The sequence below is a fragment of the Schistocerca americana genome, chromosome X (assembly GCF_021461395.2).
Source record: "Schistocerca americana isolate TAMUIC-IGC-003095 chromosome X, iqSchAmer2.1, whole genome shotgun sequence".
Taxonomy (NCBI): domain Eukaryota; kingdom Metazoa; phylum Arthropoda; class Insecta; order Orthoptera; family Acrididae; genus Schistocerca; species Schistocerca americana.
In genome coordinates this window covers 668,458,525-668,478,866 of record NC_060130.1, presented here as the reverse complement: position 1 = coordinate 668,478,866, position 20,342 = coordinate 668,458,525, and the positions used below count along the sequence as shown (strand labels likewise).

At 37.1% G+C, this 20,342-nt stretch overlaps 1 protein-coding gene across 4 annotated transcripts in view; it reads left to right on the top strand.

Annotated features, from left to right (window-relative positions):
* Positions 1 to 19,218, top strand: part of LOC124554825 (ephrin type-B receptor 1-B) — a 345,617-nt gene extending 326,399 nt beyond the window's left edge. For 3 of the 4 annotated variants that reach the window (XM_047128489.1, XM_047128488.1, XM_047128487.1), the window contains one exon: positions 16,703 to 19,218. In XM_047128489.1, coding sequence (XP_046984445.1) covers positions 16,703 to 16,970 — 268 coding nt within the window. In that variant the 3' untranslated portion in view covers positions 16,971 to 19,218. The remainder of the gene's footprint in view (positions 1 to 16,702) is intronic. The other variant, XM_047128490.1, reaches the window with a different exon arrangement.
* Positions 19,219 to 20,342: the final 1,124 nt, after the last annotated feature.

Genomic DNA, 20,342 nt, shown 5'->3' with positions numbered 1-20,342 from the left:
GGAGCTCCCTGCAAATAGAAATCACACATGGTTAAATAGGGACTTTGAGTGGGCTAGATATTGTTGTGAATAACTCTGTCATGGAACACATTGTGAATTGTATGCAAAGAAATATTCACTGTATGACCCATTGCTGAAGCCTACTGAAAACACATGGAAGCTTCATTCTCTTTCCTCCAGTTAATTAAAAAACAGTTGCAAAATGTTTTGCATGTATCTTTCACTGTTAACTGTGTCACTGAAAAATTTGGGATTGTTATTCTGTCACCACTAACTGCTCACCACACTCCTATATTCTGATCATGAAGGGGTTCCTCATGAAGAAAAATAAGCCTATTGGTGCTCCAGTGTTGACAGTTTGGGGAATTAACATACCTCTGCAAATGAAACCAAGCCTCATCTGAAAGCAGCATGAGGTAAGGATCCATTTCACCGTCATGCACTGTTTTCAAAACCAATTTGAAAAACCTGACCCTGTGCACAGGATCAGCAGCTTTAAGTTCTTGCACTACTGTTATTTTATAGGACATTAGCCCAAGTAATGTAGCAGCTCTTTGTACAGAGGTGCAAGAAATTTGTTTGCTGTGAAAGACATCTAAGAGACTTTAGAGGAATTTTCCATTTGGTATGCAGCATCATCGAGATCAACTTCTGTGAGCACTGTACGTTGTCATTTATGCTCCCTGTCATGAACACTCCCCATCTCACGAAATTTATTCACTAATTTGCGAATTGCACCAAAACTCAGAATTTAAGCACCTGGAAATTTGTGTTCAAAAAATCTCTGGACAATACAAGCAGACTGTGTGCGCATACATGAATTGTAAATGAACACTAATTGTGGAATGGAATAATTCAGCCTTGCCCCACTGTTTGAGTGACACTGCCTGATTAGGTGCATAGTGCATCATTTACAGGGAGATGGGCATCCCATTCAATCAGCCTGCATGGCTCTGGTGGCTGGCAAACACAACCCTGCGCATGTGGTCATCATATAAATGGAACAACCTGTATTTAAAAATTTAATGTGGATTGTGTAGTTACTGCTAGTCTAGACTGGAGAACATTTTTGTAAGAGATGTTCAATCAGTTTTGGCTGCTGGCAAACTCCACTTGCTTAACTTTACTACAAATATTTCAAATTTCCCTTTCTTACAGTGCCACTAAAGTATGTATAAAATACCTTAAACTGATCACATTAATTACAAGTAGTCTTCAAGAATTGTCATAAGAACAGTTATTATCTGCACTCATCACTTACATAGTCAATAATTTCTTAACCTAATCTTACACACCTAAAGAAATATTGTGAGCTTCAGCAGCGTGAGGATGGCAAATTTACGTGATTACTTGTCTGTTTTGGGTTAATAATAATTATTTACTTCTTTTAAACTCATATTTGCTCAAAACAAAACCATTATTTTGTAATGTCAGTAAGTTGTGAACTAACGATTGCAGTTGAACTTGACATGATTGCGAAATTTTGCCAGTCAAAGATGATCTTCTTCGTGGTGTTATTATTAATTAATTTATCCATCAGTAGACAATATAAATTGTGTGGGTGTCGTCAACACAAGAATATGTACAGTACAGATACATAGATATGTAAACGTACACAATTTCAACACATAAATAGATGCATACTTTATTTGCCTTTCTGTGTTACATGTTTGTACATAATATTTCTTTTAGACTAATTTCAAAATGCCTCTTAATTGTAGTAATTAATCATAAGTATAATTGTCAGCAAAATTTATACACCAATTTAGCTATCCCTTTACGGTATAAAAACACATCCGTGACAGATAATTTTTTAGAGTATTCCTAAAGGCATGTATTTCACTTTTGTCTTTGGACTCTTTTGGAAGTTTGTTGTATAGTTTAGGTCCAGTGTTTATACGACACATATGTTTGAGTTCAGTTTGATCTGAGGTCATTTTCTGTGTTGTTCTAGAATCAACAGCTTTATACAGTTGTCCCTAAAAGAACCAGGTTTGTGTTGATATTTTAGGTAACCAAGTTCACGCTACAGTGAAATTTCCTCCATCTCTCACACACACACACACACACACACACACACACACACACTCAAAAAGTGCTACATTTCAAGACAATGAGGCTATTATTTTGACTAATATCTCTGATCATGCATAGTTTGATAATGATATGAGTGCTTTTCGCCTTCCATGGCAAAGATAGTCACCAAAAGTAAATAATTTGTGCACATGTAGTTACTTGCATACAGATTAAAGCTGTGTGCCAGATTAATATTTGAATGCTGACTCTTCCTTTTTGAGCTTTTGTTTGGCACGTAGCTTTAATCTACTAGGATGTTCTATAAAAGTACTCACTCAGCTACAGAATGAAATATTCATTCCGCGTATATAATATGTAGTTCGCTTTAGAGCGGAGAATTTGGTGTAAATTTAATCTTTCATTCCAGAAAATTGTACAGAATTCATCTGGAAGCAATTCAAAAAACACTGCAGTGGTTGAAATTGATACAATATATGTTATAAAATGGCACATGAGTGTGGCATTTGTGTATTAAATCAAGGGAATCACTATATCTTGAATGTCACTCGAGTGTGGCACATGCATATTAGTAAAAACAAATTGCTGTAGCTTATGTCAGACTTGAGTTCGGCAATTGCAAATTGTATCAAAGGATTAGGAAGGCCAGCAACAAGAATGTAAGGAGATTAGTTATAAGAATTTATTTTAAGAAACAGAAATGCCTTTGGATCGTGGTTATTCAAATACAATTTACCAGTTACTTTTACTCAGGGAAAAGGAAATGATAATTTGCCCATTATCAGTTACACTGTTCTCAGGGCCATTACTTGGGTGTTTAAATCATGGTGGCTATCAGACAAACAGAACTGGCAGACATACTTCGAGGTGTAGTGCGTTTTACCAGCACAGAGCAAGGTGCACTGCAGACGGCTAGTGGCACCTCGGTAGCAGCATGTAGTCGGGTGAGGCATGTCTCACGGTGGCCAGAGCCAGGTGTCCCACATTGGTGGCATGGCAAAAGGTGCTCATCAACCAAGTATCATCTCTTGCCCCTCAGCAGGAGGTCTCCCCTTTTCATCTGGACAACAAATGTCTTCATTCCTGGTACAATCAAAAGTGTCCACCAGGATGATATTTCCTCACATGCTCCAGAACTTTTTCCCTGGGTGTGACCACATTGGCATGGCAAAAGGTGCTCATCAACCAAGTATCATCTCTTGCCCCTCAGCAGGAGGTCTCCCCTTTTCATCTGGACAACAAATGTCTTCATTCTTGGTACAATCAAAAGTGTCCACCAGGATGATATTTCCTCACATGCTCCAGAACTTTTTCCCTGAGTGTGACCACATACATGATTCTCTAGCTTATATTCTTCTTCCAGCCATGTTAAATGTTCTGTGATGTATACAATGGACACAGCCGGATGATCACATGCCGATCTTATTGTGGCAGGAATTCCTTCACTGGACAAGCTCCATATTGCCAATTAAGAATAGATATCTTGTGTTCTGTCCGTTTGTCGCTCCCTCCTCCTCCTTTGCTACTGTTCCCGCACACCCACCCACTCAAAAAGTGCTACAAGCCAATGCAAACTCTAAAAGGCACTTACAGCCACCATTCCCTACCTTAACAGATTGTGTTTCATTCATTTCACATTGGTGGCTCACATCTGGTAGAGGCCTCCTGTTGTCCTGGGGAGAGAGAGGGGGGGGGGGGGGGGTGCCTCTATTTGGTTAGTGACTGCCTGCCTACCACAGAAGGACAGTGACCAGGCCTCTATTGTCAGGTCCATTACAGCACCCTGTAATGAATCACAGTTGCACAGTAGACTGAAGGAGGTACAAAAACACATTACTCATGTTTGTCCAGTGTGTATAACTAAATTAGCAGATTAATTTCTCTTGTTCTGAAGCGCGGTAAGCCATATGCCTTTTCCATTATTAATTGAAAATACATTATTAGTATTAGTATTGCATTGTTTAACTGAGAAATGCAAATAGCATTAAGCAGCTTATTACTTCCTTCTTCTTGGAATATTTTCATCTTTTTGCTGCGTTTCTGGTGTGTTCTTCTCTGCAAGTTTTATTAGATATACAGGGTGGCGCACGAAATGTGTTACCAGTTGTTTCTTTCACAATTTACGACGCACATTAGATATCCCGCTGGGATCTCTACAGCAGTACCAGCAGAGCTTGGAAAAAAAATGAGTTACGAAATGACGTGTAATTCAAGATATTGCCGCTAGGAGACTAGTAAGCAGCAATGGCTGACAATGGAAGACTGACGACACAGCAATGATCAGCAGTTGTGTTACTTTTTCATGAAATGAAAAGCCTTGTTGTGACTCGGAGGCGTTTTCGACAACAGTTTAACACACGATGGGTCCCTTGCAAGAAGACCATCCACAGGTTGTACGATAAATTTATACAGGAAGGAACAGTATTGGAAGCGAAGCGACCTCCATCTGTACCCATACAAGATGAACTGTGCACAGAAGCTCACTGAAGAACACAAGCAGCAGAGACTACTGTTTGCTAAGTGGGGGGAGGATAGGGAGGAAACTCTCAACAACGTTTGGTTTTCAGATGAGGCGCATTTTCATTTAGGCGGTGTGGTTAACAAACAAAATGTACACTTCTGGGCCACTGAAAACCCACAAGTGCTTCATGAACGATAACATTATGCTCCGAGGATTACAGCGTGGGCAGCAATTTCCAGTCACGGACTTATTGGCCCCTTTTTCTTTGAAGAAACTGTGAACAGCAAGCATTATTTGAGCAAGCTTTGCAATAGCTTCATTCCACAGCTTCTTGCTACTGCCTTGCCCTTCAATACGCAGTGGGTCATGCAAGATGGAGCAAGGCCACATACTGCAAACACTGTGTTGGAGTTTTTACACGAGTATTTCGACATGCAGATCATTTCACTCAGGTTTCCAGGTTGCTTCAATGATGGACAAAATTGCCCCCCCCCCCCTCCCCCCCATTAGTCCAGACCCAGACCGCAATCCATGTGACTTATTTCTTTGGGGGTACCTAAAGGAAAAAATTTTCCCGAAACGTCCACGTGATTAAATGGAGCTCAGAAGACTTATTCTTCAAGTTTGCAGTGAAATTACGGAAGACATGTGCCATAGGGTAATTACTAACTTCAGTGTTCATTTGAAGGAAGTTAGGAAACGAAATGGTGGACATATTGAGCATGTGCTGAGTTAGAACAAATCTCCATGGACGGCTCTTCATTGTAGTATATGTTCCTTTCAGATTGTATTGACAATAAGGCTTATATTCAAAAACAAAATGGTAACACATTTCATGCGCCACCCTGTAACTGACCATTTTTTCATAAATTGATTATTGTCAGTTAAAATTCTAAATTAAGTTCTGCCCTTTAAAACATCCTTTGTCATGCTCATTTCCTTGTAGACACCTTCACTTTCAAGTAGCCAGTTGTTCTTTACTGCCATTGAGAGAGGGATGTTGCAAGTTCTGTTGGTCAGTCGAAAACTGTTCATTCTGTTAATTTGAACACGAAAGTTTGAACACCTCTTCCTGAATGTGTCAAAGATTTTATTTCTGTATCAGTATAATTTGTCAAATTTCTTGCCATTAATGTTGTCATTGTGCAAATGGATGAAAATGTTCATTAAGAGTTGTCTCCCTTTTTGGCCGTGTCTTCATTTAGCAATCTGATTCCAGTAATCTAAGTTTCCAATTCATATAATGCTTCTGCCTTAGAGTGTGGCAGTGTCTAGATTTCACATTTTGTGTATTGATTTATTGCTGCATCTGTTCAAAGAGATTCTGTGGGCTCTTTTAAGCTTGAATGTTCTCTCCTTATTAGTTTATTGACTTAATTATGAAGGTTGACATATTTCTCCAGAATATTTGAATTTATGTACTTGAATTATCCTCTCAGATTAAGCTATTAATTGTTGGTCCAGATATTAGGTGTTTAATCGTTAGATTTGAGCCCAGTTGTGGCTGCAGTTTGATAGAGGTCCTCAAGAGGGTTGATCATTTCATGTATTTTGTTAGAAAAGTTAGCGAAATCATTTGTAAAAGTCAAACAAAACAGTGGCTACACCATTTACTTCTTTTTACAATTGGTACTGCTAGTATTATTATTATTTCTTTCTTTTCTCAGACGTCATGTCTGGTCAAAAATGGAAAGTGACGCGGACCTTGATCAAGCATGACTTCCTTTTAACTGTACTGTATATGTTATATTGCATTTAGGAACTTTCGGGTAATTGAACATGTATCAATAATTACGGATTTCTGTAGTTGTATATATAAGTTTGGATGTAGCTGTATTGCATTGATGTACTGGTGGATATTGTGTGGTATGACTCCTGTAGTTGATAGTATAATTGGTATAATGTCAACTTTATCCTGATGCCACACGTCCTTGACTTCCTCAGCCAGTTGGATGTATTTTTCAATTTTTTCTCCTGTTTTCTTTTGTATATTTGTTGTATTGGGTATGGATATTTCGATTAGTTGTGTTAATTTCTTCTTTTTATTGGTGAGTATGATGTCAGGTTTGTTTTGTGGTGTTGTTGTATCTGTTATAATGGTTCTGTTCCAGTATAATTTGTATTCATCATTCTCCAGTACATTTTGTGGTGCATACTTGTATGTGGGAACGTGTTGTTTTATAAGTTTATGTTGTAAGGCAAGCTGTTGATGTATTATTTTTGCTACATTGTCATGTCTTCTGGGGTATTCTGTATTTGCTAGTATTGTACACCCGCTTGTGATGTGATCTACTGTTTCTATTTGTTGTTTGCAAAGTCTGCATTTATCTGTTGTGGTATTGGGATCTTTAATAATATGCTTGCTGTAATATCTGGTGTTTATTGTTTGATCCTGTATGGCAATCATGAATCCTTCTGTCTCACTGTGTATATTGCCTTTTCTTAGCCATGTGTTGGATGCATCTTGATCGATGTGTGACTGTGTTAGATGATACGGGTGCTTGCCATGTAGTGTTTTCTTTTTCCAATTGACTTTCTTCGTATCTGTTGATGTTATGTGATCTAAAGGGTTGTAGAAGTGGTTATGAAATTGCAGTGGTGTAGCCGATGTATTTATATGAGTGATTGCCTTGTGTATTTTGCTAGTTTCTGCTCGTTCTAGAAAGAATTTTCTTAAATTGTCTACCTGTCCATAATGTAGTTTTTTTATGTCGATAAATCCCCTTGCTCCTTCCTTTCTGCTTAATGTGAATCTTTCAGTTGCTGAATGTATGTGACATATTCTATATTTGTGGCATTGTGATCGTGTAAGTGTATTGAGTGCTTCTAGGTCTGTGTTACTCCATTTCACTACTCCTAATGAGTAGGTCAATATTGGTATAGCGTAAGTGTTTATAGCTTTTGTCTTGTTTCTTGCTGTCAATTCTGTTTTCAGTATTTTTGTTAGTCTTTGTCTATATTTTTCTTTTAGTCCTTCTTTAATATTTGTATTATCTATTCCTATTTTTTGTCTGTATCCTAGATATTTATAGGCATCTGTTTTTTCCATCGCTTCTATGCAGTTGCTGTGGTTATCCAATATGTAATCTTACTGTTTAGTGTGTTTTCCCTTGATTATGCTATTTTTCTTACATTTTCTGTTCCAAAAGCCATATTTATATCATTGCTGAATACTTCTGTTATCTTTAGTAATTGGTTGAGTTGTTGATTTGTTGCTGCCAGTAGTTTTAGATCATCCATGTATAGCAAATGTGTGATTTTGTGTGGGTATGTTCCAGTAATATTGTATCCATAATTTGTATTATTTAGAATGTTGGTTAGTGGGTTCAGAGCAAGGCAGAACCAGAAAGGACTTAATGAGTCTCCTTGGTATATTCCACGCTTAATCTGTATTGGCTGTGATGTGATATTATTTGAATTTGTTTGGATATTAAGTGTGGTTTTCCAGTTTTTCATTACTATGTTTCGGAACTGTATCAATTTAGGATCTACTTTGTATATTTCCAATATTTGTAGTAACCATGAGTGGGGTACGCTATCAAAAGCTTTTTGGTAATCAATGTAAGCGTAGTGTAGCGATCTTTGTTTAGTTTTAGCTTGATATGTCACCTCTACATCTATTATCAGTTGCTCTTTACATCCTCGTGCTCCTCTGCAACAGCCTTTTTGTTCTTCATTTATAATTTTGTTCTGTGTTGTATGTGTCATTACTTTCTGTGTAATGACTGAAGTTAATATTTTGTATATTGTTGGTAGGCATGTTATGGGGCGATATTTAGCTGGGTTTGTGGTGTCTGCTTCATCTTTAGGTTTCAGATAAGTTATTCCATGTGTAAGTGTATCAGGGAATGAGTATGGGTCTGCAATGTAACTGTTAAATAATTTAGTTAGATGTGAATGTGTTGAGGTGAACTTCTTTAGCCAGAAATTTGCTATTTTATCTTTTCCAGGGACTTTCCAATTGTGAGTAGAATTAATTGCTTGGGTGACTTCATGTTGCAAAATTATCACTTCAAGCATTTGTGGTATCATCTTGTATGTATCTGTTTCTGCTTGTATCCACCGTGCATGCCTGTTATGTTGTACCGGGTTTGACCATATGTTGCTACAGAAGTGTTCCATGTCTGTTATGTTTGGTGGATTGTCTATTTTAATGTGTGTGTTATCTATTGTCTGGTAAAATTTCTTTTGGTTTGTGTTGAATGTTTGGTTTTGTTTCCTTCTATTTTCACTTTTTTTGTATCTTCTAAGTCGTTTGGCCAATGCTTGTAATTTCTGCTTCTTTTCATCTAATTGCTCTATCGCTTCTTGTTGTGAGATTTTACCTAACCTTTTTCGTTTTTTTTCTGACATTTCATTTCTTATAAATTGTGTTAGCTGTCCGATGTCTTTTCTCAGTTTTTCTATTCTGATCTGTAGCCTGTGTTGCCATGCTGGTTTTGTGAGTTTCTTCTGTGTGTTGGTTGGTTCTGATCTCTGCCTAGTGTGTATATTAAGTGTAGTGAGTGCTCCTATATAAACCAGTAGTTGTAACTCTTCCATAGTTGTGTTTTCATTTATTTTGTTGTGTATGATTGTGTTGATAGTTTTTATTGTTGTTTCGACTTGTGGGATATTTGGTGGTCTATGCATGAATGGTCTAATGTCTGTATTTGTGTCTTTGTATTCTATATATGTCAGCTGAAATTTTTCTTCTATATCTAACATGTGTGTTACTTCGAGTTCTATTTGTGCTTGTTCTGGTGGCTGTCTTAAGATTTCGTTTTCCTCTGATTGTTTAATTGATGCATGTTGTTCTTTGTTTGTTTGCTCTGGGATGTTTGGGTCCATTACTGTATTTTCTTCTTCGTCTGATTGCACATTATTTTGTTCCAGTATTTGTTGTACTTGTTGTTTGATGTTTTCTAATTCTGACTGGGGTATCCTGTTATTTTTTAATATTACACGGATCTGATCAGCTAGTCGTTGTTCTGTTCAAAAATTTTAATTCTGGGTATCTGATAATAAATGTTGTGTATACTTGTGATCTGTATCCAGTTGTGTTGGTTCCTAGGTTTGTTGCTTGGTAATAACAGAGCATGAGGTGTCGATTAACTTCATCTGACCATCTCATCCTCTGTCTTTGTTTTCCTTCTAGGGTAGTTGCAGGAAGCATATCCCGCAAAACACCTCTATTTGGATTTAAATCATTTTCCAGTTGGCTAGCAGTGTCGTTACCATTGTGGGCGGGCATAGGGTTCAAGCGTCGTTCCCGCCCATGACGGCGCTTGTCCGAGGCTTCTTTAGTTCTGTCCTGAACCAAGTAATCACACTAAAAGGGGGGTTAGCCCTATTAGTGGTTTGTTCTTTTCGTCGTCTTTTACGACTGGCAGAACATACCGGAGGCCTATTCTTTTCCCGGGCCTCCACGGGGTTTATTATTATTATTATTATTATTATTATTATTATTATTATTGATAGTAATATTATTACTACGTTAACAGATTTCCCACCGTTCCTTGCAGTGACAAGATTTTGTTTTATTTTAAGTATGAAACTGTTATTGCTTGATCTTTATACAGTCACATTATAAGCTGACTTTCAGATTGCACTGCCTCCTAAGGCAGAAATTGAGTGTAATCATTGTTGATAGTGAGCAGAATGAATCAAAAAAGTTTCCATTGTACACATATTACTACAGAAATGTGATGTTAATGTTCTGTGTTGAACAAAAGTAACCTTTGATTGTAGAACTGTTAGTGAGACCTCTATGTTCAAAGCAAAAATCCAAAAATAACAAAAACTTGGACACATTTAGCACCCAATGCAGCTGGCAAAGCTGTATCCTTCCCAAATAATTTTCTGGAACAAAACCAAATAGGATTTGCTGAAATTACATGGTGGATATGTCATTTATTGTTTATATTCAATATGTTCTCAAAAATTGCAATTCATAAGCCAATTAGTCTCCTTGTACCAAAAGGAATAGTCACTGCATACCATTTGGAGGTTTATAATCATGCCACTTGGATAAATCCTGTTGCTTAGCTGTCTAGATGACTCTGTGGTAGAGGTGATGGTGGTTTATGAAATTGAAGAGATAGGATTATTATGGTCTCACGGAAAGTAAAAATCATAAAAAGTTATGTCATTAATTTACAAAAATGAACTATATACATGTTATGTGGGAATCAGTGAGCTGATATGCCTTGGCAGACTTGCACAGATCATTTACTGTTTCTCACATACCCTAGTGATGTCTGAGTTGTATGGTTAAAATAGCATCAGACCTTATTTTATCAACATATATTAACTTCTTGTGTAGAATGTTGATTTTTGCTAGTATAGAATGTGTTTTGGATATGGTAATAATTGCCTTATAATGATTTGTGTTCATTAGTGTCTGTCTTTGTAGCCTTAGACTTCAAACATACATATGTAAAATGTTTTAAACTTTGAGTTTGAGCCCTTTGCAGTGTTATGTCTGAAACAAAGGTTTTTTTTAATTTTTTTTAAAGTAGTTTCCAAGCTTCCTTGTAATTACAAAATCACATATAGATGCAAACACTGTTTAAATGTATATTTAACAAATTTTGCCATTATGTAGAACATTTTAAAGCATTCTGGCATGAACAGAGGGAATTGACAGTCACAGTGGCACCATGCAGTACCTCTCCTTTAAAATCACACTTTAGAAACCCCCCCCCCATTTCAGCCAAAACTACCCACCCATCATCTCCACAGAAGCTCTCCAAATTCTTGTGTGATGTAAATTCTTACCTATTTTCATGTAAGAGTGCCAGCAATTGCTCTAACCACTTCATTACACCAAACATAAGACCGTAATGTAAACTGTTCAGTGTAAGCAGTACACCTCAGTGTGCTACACACATAGTGGAATGAGAGAAAACAGTGACTGACTGGCTTTTGTTAGTGTTTTTGTATCAAAAGTAATAGGATTGGCGGTTCTTAATATGTCTGAGATATTTTATTTTATGCAGATTTAATATGAAGGTGATGATGATGATGAGTGTTCTGCCCATTTGGCAGTTCAGCAGTCTCCAGATTTTCCGATGTCCTTTTTATAGCTGCATATGATGCATTTATGTTGATGTTGTTAATTAACTAGTATCTCCTTCTACTTCTGGGCCTCTTTCCAGTTACCATTCCTTCTATTGCTTCTTTCATTATGCAGTCTCTGCTCATCCAGTCACCTAGTCAATTTCTTTTCCTCATAATTGTTTCCAGTTTTTGCCTCTTCTCTTTCACCCTTTGTAACACAATCACATTCCTTATTTTATCTGTCCATTTCACATGTTCCATGCTTCTCCAGATCCTCATCTCAAATGCCTCTAAAATTTTTTCATCTCTCCACCACAGTGTCCAAATTTTCATACCATACAGAGCAACACACCGTACAAAACACACTAATCTTTTCTGTAATTTTTTACTTAATGTACCACAGAATATAATCCATCTGTAAAACATTTCTTTTGCAGTAACTATTTTTGTTATTGTTTCTTGATTACATGTCATATTACTAGTAATTTTTCATCCTCGGTACCTAAAGTTATCAACTGTTTCCACTAAAGGCCCATCCACATGCAACAGTCTGTCTGCACAGATGTCTGTGCAAATGTCTGTGCATGCAGTAAATCACTAGAATTGTGGTGTGTTCACATGACACAAATCCCAGTCTACTGTCTACTGGCAACTGTTGGTCTAGAAAAGAAATTCAGTGGCAAGTGACTAGGCTGTCATAACCTCAAAGTTAATTTTATTTATTCAGAAATTTGTAATGTAAGAAATTCTATTACAATCTGTGTTTGCAACCCTTGTTGCAAAAACATTGCAAGAAACAGAAAGACCAGTCAAAATTGTCTAGACAGTGGCAGCTTAAGCAAAGGCTGTTTTCACACACAATTTTACTTCGCAAGTTGCAGGGCAAGCCGGACAACTGGCATAATTATTTGTGGAGGGATATGGAAAAATGTAATTACATTTTTCCCCTCGTATAATATTGAAAAATTGTAAACACATCAGGAGCACATACATGTTGGTGTACCCATGAAATACTCTGGGAGTAGTGCAGACATCAATGTGAGATACCTTGTATAATCTCATGCCTCCAAAGTTTGAATTTGTAGAAATGTGGATTAGACATCAGAGAAAAGTCTGAATCCCACAAAATCCTAGTTTAGATGAAGTATCAAAACTTTTTTTTTTTTTTAATTCAGTTGTAGCCATGTTCATAAATGTCTTATTTTGAAGCAAGTGACATAGCATTTTTCTTCCATCTTTTCAACATCTATGCAAACTCAAAAGTGCATAATTTTCTTCTTCTTCTTCTCACAGGTGTTTTATATCCTGAGTTGGCAAAAGTCATGGGATAGTGATATGCACACATACAGATGGTGGTAGTGTTGCATGCACAAGATATAAAAAGTCAGTGCATTGGCGGAGCTCTCATTTGTACTTAGCTGATTCATATGAAAAGGTTTCTGATGTGATTATGGGTGCATGATGGGAATTAACAGACTCTGAACGTGACATTACCTCTAACAGTGGACAACGCAGTGGCCGACAGCTTTCACTTAACGACAGAGAGCAGCATAGAGTTGTCAGTGTTAACAGACACACAACACTGTGTGCGATAACCACAGAAATCAGCGTGGGATGTACGACGAGTGTATCTATTAGGACAGTGTGATGAAATTTTGCATCAGTGGGCTGCAGCAGCAGGTCACGTGTCTTTACTAACAGCATGTCATCGCCTGCAATGCCTCTCCTGGGCTTGTGACGATATCAGTTGAACCCTAGTTCACTGGAAAACCATGGCTTTTTCAGATGAGTCCTGATTTCAGTTGGTAAGAGCTGATGGTAGGGTTCGAGTGTGGCGCAGACTCCACGAAGCCGTGGACCCAAGTTGTCAACAAGGTTCTGTGCAAGCTGGTGGTGGTTCCATAATGGTATGGGCTTTGTTTACATGGAATGGACTGTTTTCAGTGGTCCATGTGAATCGATCATTGACTGGAAGTAGTTACGTTTGATTTCTTGGAGACAATTTGCAGCCGTTGTTGTTCCCAAATAACAATGGAATTTTTTATATGACAGTGCTCTGCGTCATTGGGCCACAGTTGCTCCTTATTGGTTTGAAGAACATTCTTGGACAATTTGAGTGAATGATTTGGCCAACCAGATCGCTTGACACGAATCCCATCGAACGTTTATGGGATGTAATCAAGAGGTCAGTTCATACACAAACTCCTGCACTAGCAACACTTCCGCAGTTATGGACACTTATAGAGACAGCACATTTCAATATTTCTACCGTGAACTTCCAATGATTAGTTGAGTCCATGTCATGTCAAGTTGCTGCACTACAGTGGGCAGGAGGAGGTCCAGTGTGATGTTAGAAGGTATCCCATGACTTTTGTCACTTTGGTGTCTAGTTCATGAGCTGAGCTTGCAGGATAGATGTAATGGAACATTTTACCATAGAAGTGTGCAAAAAGTATTCTTACATTGTTTTCCACTATAATTTAAATTAGAATACTGATCCAGTTCCAAAGTTTTGTTATGGTGTTCAACACATTAGTATCTGGAGGAGAACTGATTGACGAATAGTTCATCAGTGTGTTTTGTTGTCACTGGATCACTCGCATCAGTAAATTAGGTCTAAACATTAATGCACTTAAAAATAAAGAAAAAAGGGAGTTGAAACATCACTGAATAAAAAGAGAGATAGCAGTAGCTGCATAAAACAAAAGAAAAGAAGCATTGGACTTGCATTATGGAGGAGCATGGTTCAAATCCTCATTGTGCCATCCAACTTACAGTTCTCTGTGGATTCCCAGAATTGCTCAAGGCAAATGTCTGGATGGGCCTTTACAAAAAAGGACATGGACCATTTCCTTCCCTACCTTTTTTCCATTCAAGCTTACATTTCATCTCTAATGGCCACATCATGGACAGAAGATAAACCCTTCATTTTCCTTTAAAAAAAGAGAAGGAGATTGTATTCACTAACAATAATGACAACTGTGGCAAAGCAGACAAGCACATCCCAAAAAATGAATTGTCTTGACCTTGTGGGGATCAAGTATCTTAATCTGGAAGCAGAAATGAAGCAGAATAAGAGAGGAAAAGGCCAAGCCTATAACTAAACATCAAATATAAAAAGGAACTATTCATAACATAAAATCAAGTTAAGTGCAGCAACACTTAATTAGAGGGAGTAACTGTCGGGCCTTCTTAATGATTGTAATTATGAAAAATTGAAGAATTAAGATTAATACTAGTATGGTGATGAGCAGACAGACCAAAAGTAAAAAGACATGGTCTGGGAAAGAAAACTAAAAGTATAACAAATCTAATGACAACAATAGCAGTGCTCATAGTATAGAATGGAAATTGTTAGTTGGGAAACCCTGAGAGGTAGTTTCAGATATTTAATTGGAAAGTGTTTTCTTCCTTTGTGTATGATGACCCCTTTAGAGGAAGGATCATGGGGTGTGAAACAGGAAATGGTTCCAGTATAAGTTAAATTTACAGTAGATTTTTAAGACCAACAAACCCAACTTGAGAGTTTGAGAGAAGATGTGAAAAAAAAAGTCTGAGAGAGAAGGGTTGTAGGTGTTATGAGAGACAAGAAAATACAGAGTAAACAAAGAGTTGCAGGTGTTGTATTTGAGGTCAGTTGTGAACAAGGTGGAGTGGTGCAGGGACAATGGAGACACATATATTGAAAGTTTAGGAATGTGCCAGTTTAGAGTAAGGGTCAGGGGGTGTGACATGAGAAATGGGTCCAGTATAAGTTTGAATTACATGGGCTAGAAGGGAAGTATATGAAGAAGCAGTAGAGATTCACATTGGGTGGTGGGTCACAGTAGACTGACCAATAGGTTTGTATGGTTTGGAGAGCAGGGGTTGAGGGGAGGGAGAGAGAGAGTGTGTGTGTGTGTGTGTGTGTGTGTGTGTGTTTTTTGAGTTTGGTAATTGAAGTTGGCTCTCAATGACTCAAAGTAAGCACACAGAAGCCTTTGATGTAATGGAGGCCTTTTGTGTAATGTCACGTAAGAGGGTACTGTCAATTAACTGTATAGACAGCTCTTTTTTTTCCTGGCATCTGTCATAAATTTATATCCATTTTAATGTTCCAAACCAGAGTAGTACTGAGTCGTAAGGGAATGCATCAGTGTTCCTTGTGGTGAATTACTTGTTTGTTAAGAGCATAAAGATGCCATAAAATTTGTGTTTGCCAACAAGTTAATGGATCAGTTGCAAGATATGAAAGTAACGATGTGCTGTTTGTGTATTTGTACTTACTCAACCTTTGGCATATCTCAACTATTCCAGTAACTATATCAAGGCTCCTGTAGATTCTCACAAATTTAAAATTCACCACAAGAATCTTACAAGAGCATTCCTTTCCTGTTTCCCATACTAACCTGGGCTGGAAACACATTATTTTTTTAGTTCTGCATGGCAGTAACTTTTAAGTATGAACTTGAAACAAGATCCTCCCATGTTTACTGAGTACACTTTCATTATTAATCCACAAAATTTGTACATCTTGCTTTTAGAACACTCAAATCAGCAGCAGGAGAGCATTGTGATGAATTTTCAATGCAACAAGCAAGAAACTTTAGGTATCTTTATGTGTTGATGGCCTTGAGAATGGATGCAGTTCCTATAATTGTGTGACAAAACAATATGGGGAGCCTGTGTACTCTTTGTGCTTAACATTTCAGGTAACCAATGCCATGATTCTGGACAATGAAGACAAGAAATTTCCCTTTGGCATATATTTTCATCAGGTCAACGAAGATCTAGATCTCAGACTACAAAAACCTTACTCCTACTCATTGCCCAAGTCACTCATCGTAGTTGCCTTCATCCTCATTATTGTTGTTATGGGTATTTTACATTTGTTGCACTGTTTTACAGAAAACCTAGCTCCCCGTCAGTTGTTTGATTGGTGATTGTTGCCTGAGTGCTGTATCAGTTCACTTTGATTCTTGGCTTCAGCCTTCCAGGGGTATCATTTCCTGTAGTGACAGATTCTTTTACTTCTAACCCTTCTCTCCTTGTAACACATTCAGTGACAGCATTGACCACCTACCCACATAAAGATGCAGAAATCATATTTTTGTGTGCACAGCAATATAATATACTAAAAAGATAATTGTAGGCATATTATTGATTTTGTTTGTTCTCTTGATGCAGGACAGCAAATCCTCTTGCTCCTGATGCTCCAGACATGACCCAGTTTACATCTGTTGAGGAATGGCTCAATTCCATCAAGATGGCACGTTACTTGGAAAATTTTGAAAGAGCAGGAATCACCACCATGGATGCAGTTGTTAGAGTGACTGTAAAGGAACTTACAGCATTAGGAATTACGTTAGTTGGCCACCAAAAGAAAATAATGAACAGTGTGCAAGCAATGAGAGCACAAATAACTGCCAATCTATCAGAGGGTTTCCTGGTTTGACTCTCCTCTAAACAGGATAGATGATTCTTCTGTAGCCCTTCATAATGTAGTTTCACTGAGGAACTGAAGTGTGATTGGACATGGCTCAGTGTGAATGTCAATTTTTTTAGTGTGCGCTGTTGCTACCACAAGTATTTTCATTGAAAATTAATTTTTGAAGATTACATTATGCCACCATTCGATCAAAACTCTGATATACTGTATTGACCAAGCAGACAGTGTAATATGTTTGTGGTGGTGTGACTGATGGAAGCAGAAAATATCACAAATTTACTTGTAGGTGACCAGTATTCAGAAAGTATATCTTTCAGCAGCATTTGTGGTAGGCACATTTGTTTATGAAATTCCTAAGTGATCTGAATCGTAAACTGCCATTGAAGAAATGTGTGCATTTACTTAACAGTTTCTAAATAGTCCACAAACTTGTCTTGGTTTTACAAGAAATATTGCTGCACATTGACAGATGATATCTTTTTATCTATATTATTAACTGATTTTTATTATTATTTATCATGTACAGTATTTTAAGGCGCTAAATAATGATTCCTTTGTTGCTGTCAACTTTATATTATACATATTTTCTTTGTACATAGTTTGAAAACACGTCCATAAATTGTGTACAGTAAAAGAATTTAAGGGAATGCAACACTAACAATATACTGTCATACTTTTTTACTTATTTTATTACAACAATTTGTTCAAAGATTTTTCCTGTATATACTCAGGTATAAGCAATAACAAATAACTGATTCACATAGAATGGAATATCTTTGTAACTAACATGCCTATAAAATTTATTTCATATTTGTTTCTGTGGAGACGTGTTTACTGGTCTCTACAAACAAAATGGGACTAGACTGAAAAAATTATAGTACTTAGTTTTATACAATCCTCAAGTGTGTCTTTTTCTGTCTTGTCACATGTGAAATGAAGAAAACACTATAACTGTGTACAGCTGTGCAAAATTTTGTACTGAATTTTGCTGTTGGGTGAAATGAGGCCCTATCTGTGCAAATGAAAGTTGCATATTTGTGAGAGGCCTAAAGGAGTTTTGAGACTACATTTGTCTTTTTTTTCCATTTCACTGGGTCATACATATACCTCTATCTGTTGCAGGTGTATAAAGAAATTAATAACGTAAATGCATTCAAAAATTGTGTGCCTAACTGCAGAACCAACGACCATCCCTGTCCCTTACACCCACCCTGCAATCTCAAAGACCACACACACACACACACACACACACACACACACACACACACACTATTATTTTTATCTCATTTTATAATTTTAGTGGTGTTTGTCTTTGAAATGTAGCTGAATTATGAAAGACATTATGTTCAGTGGTTATTTTTTCTTAGCTGCATAAATTGTAAATATTTAAGAAACATGAAACAGTTCAGTTTCCACGATCTCAGTATTTCAGCTCAGATCATGTTAAGACTGTTATTTAACTAATATCATCAAAAAGAATTTTACTGTGATTGCCAAACCATGCATTTAAGAGCATTTCTTTGTTAATTTGTGCATTGTTCTGTGTGTGTGTGTGTGTGAGAGAGAGAGAGAGAGAGAGAGAGAGAGAGAGAGAGAGAGAGAGATGTGGTTAGAGGTATTAGGATATGACCCGAATCATCTGCCATTTATATTTTAATATACAAACCTACTATTTAAAGAAATGGAAAAACTGTTGTTATTCGGCATAATGCAGAATGCCAAATGAGTTCCAAAGGCACATATTATTTTCTCTGTTTCAGAAATTGTTTCCAATTTCATGTATGGTTTACATGAACTGAAAAGCTCGACAGTGTTACAATGCATTTATCAAATTAAGATTTGTGAGTGTAAATGTATTCTTCCTGCCTTTTTAGCATAAAACTGCCTCCCAATAAAATATGTAACAGTGCCAAAACTAAATTCTCTTTGTAAGTTTAATAATTCCCATTTATTAAACTAGGCAATTACAGTGGATAGTGATTATTTATTTTGACATTTGTAAATAAATAGAGTATTGTTAAAACTGTAACAGCTGGCTTCTAAAAATATAATTGTATGTTTTGTGATTCTTCCTGAGGCACATTTTGTGTATAGTGTTCTTTTAGTCCAGTTCTGTTGTACAGAATTAGTCGCCTTATACACGAGTATATACACATACTACCTTCACTCCTCAAAGAGAGAAAAAGATGACCCTCACAAAAACATGTTTATGCAGTTTCTCTGAGTGTTGTGAATAAAAACCTTCCATTTCTCAGTGTTAAATTTTTATCTTGGGTTCAAAGGTTGTTTCATTACCACAAATGCGACAAGATACCTCTGACATACATAATTGAAACATGGTATGAATATGAAATATACAAGTAACTATGCCTGTAAGGACTAACAGTTGGTAACAAAAGCATAGTCACACAAAATAATAACAGTGTAATGATGTGTAAGTAACTGCATGAACCTCGGCTAATTTTTCTTCATGAATACAAGGATTTTGAGCAGTTTGCATAAGTAATTTAATAAATACTTTGTGTTTGGGTGGGAGGGGGGTCGCACGCGTGTGTGTGCACCTGCACATGAGAGAGAGAGAGAGAGAGAGAGAGAGAGAGAGGAGGGGGGGGGGCAGTAATCTAGTTTTCATATGACTGAGGGCATTATGTTTTGAGTGTAAATACACTCTGCATCTCTTAATGATGACCAAGTGGTCAGTATATCTGACTGCCACACAGAGGAGCCAGGTTTGGCCCAAAATGTACCAAGCACTGTTCCCTGGATGGCAGTGTGGATTGGCATCCACTTGGCCTTGTGAGTAAATCTGATACACTGCACTCCTTTCCATAATTTGGCATTAACAACAGGGAGATAACTAAGCTGATACATGGTATCCCTCCACTAACATATGGTGATGCCTAAAATCCTTATTACAAGTTTACTCAACAAGTGAATTGCCAACTAGATCACAGTTGGATAAAATACTTGAGATGCAAATTGGACAATGACATGTAGGTTCTTAGAAGGCTCTATATACTTTTGGATAACTAACATCCCAGGTACCACAGCCAACTGCAGCCTAGTTGACTGTTCATTTGTTCAAATGTTGTGTTTCACGGACTCAGTAGTGCGTATGAAGCTATTAGTTAACACACAAATTTCTTTCATGGAATATAGTGCACAGAAGTTTAGTTTCCACATATATATGTATTAAAATGACTTTTTGTAATTATTTGCCATAGTGTTTCCCAGTTCAGAGAGGCATGGTGAATATAGCTGATTTCATTGTGAAATGTAAAATCATCAGAAAAAAATGATTGCTATGAGGGTATTCCCTATTCCTAAATTAATGCATGGATACATGCAGAGTATATTGTGTGGACAGTACATGTGAAA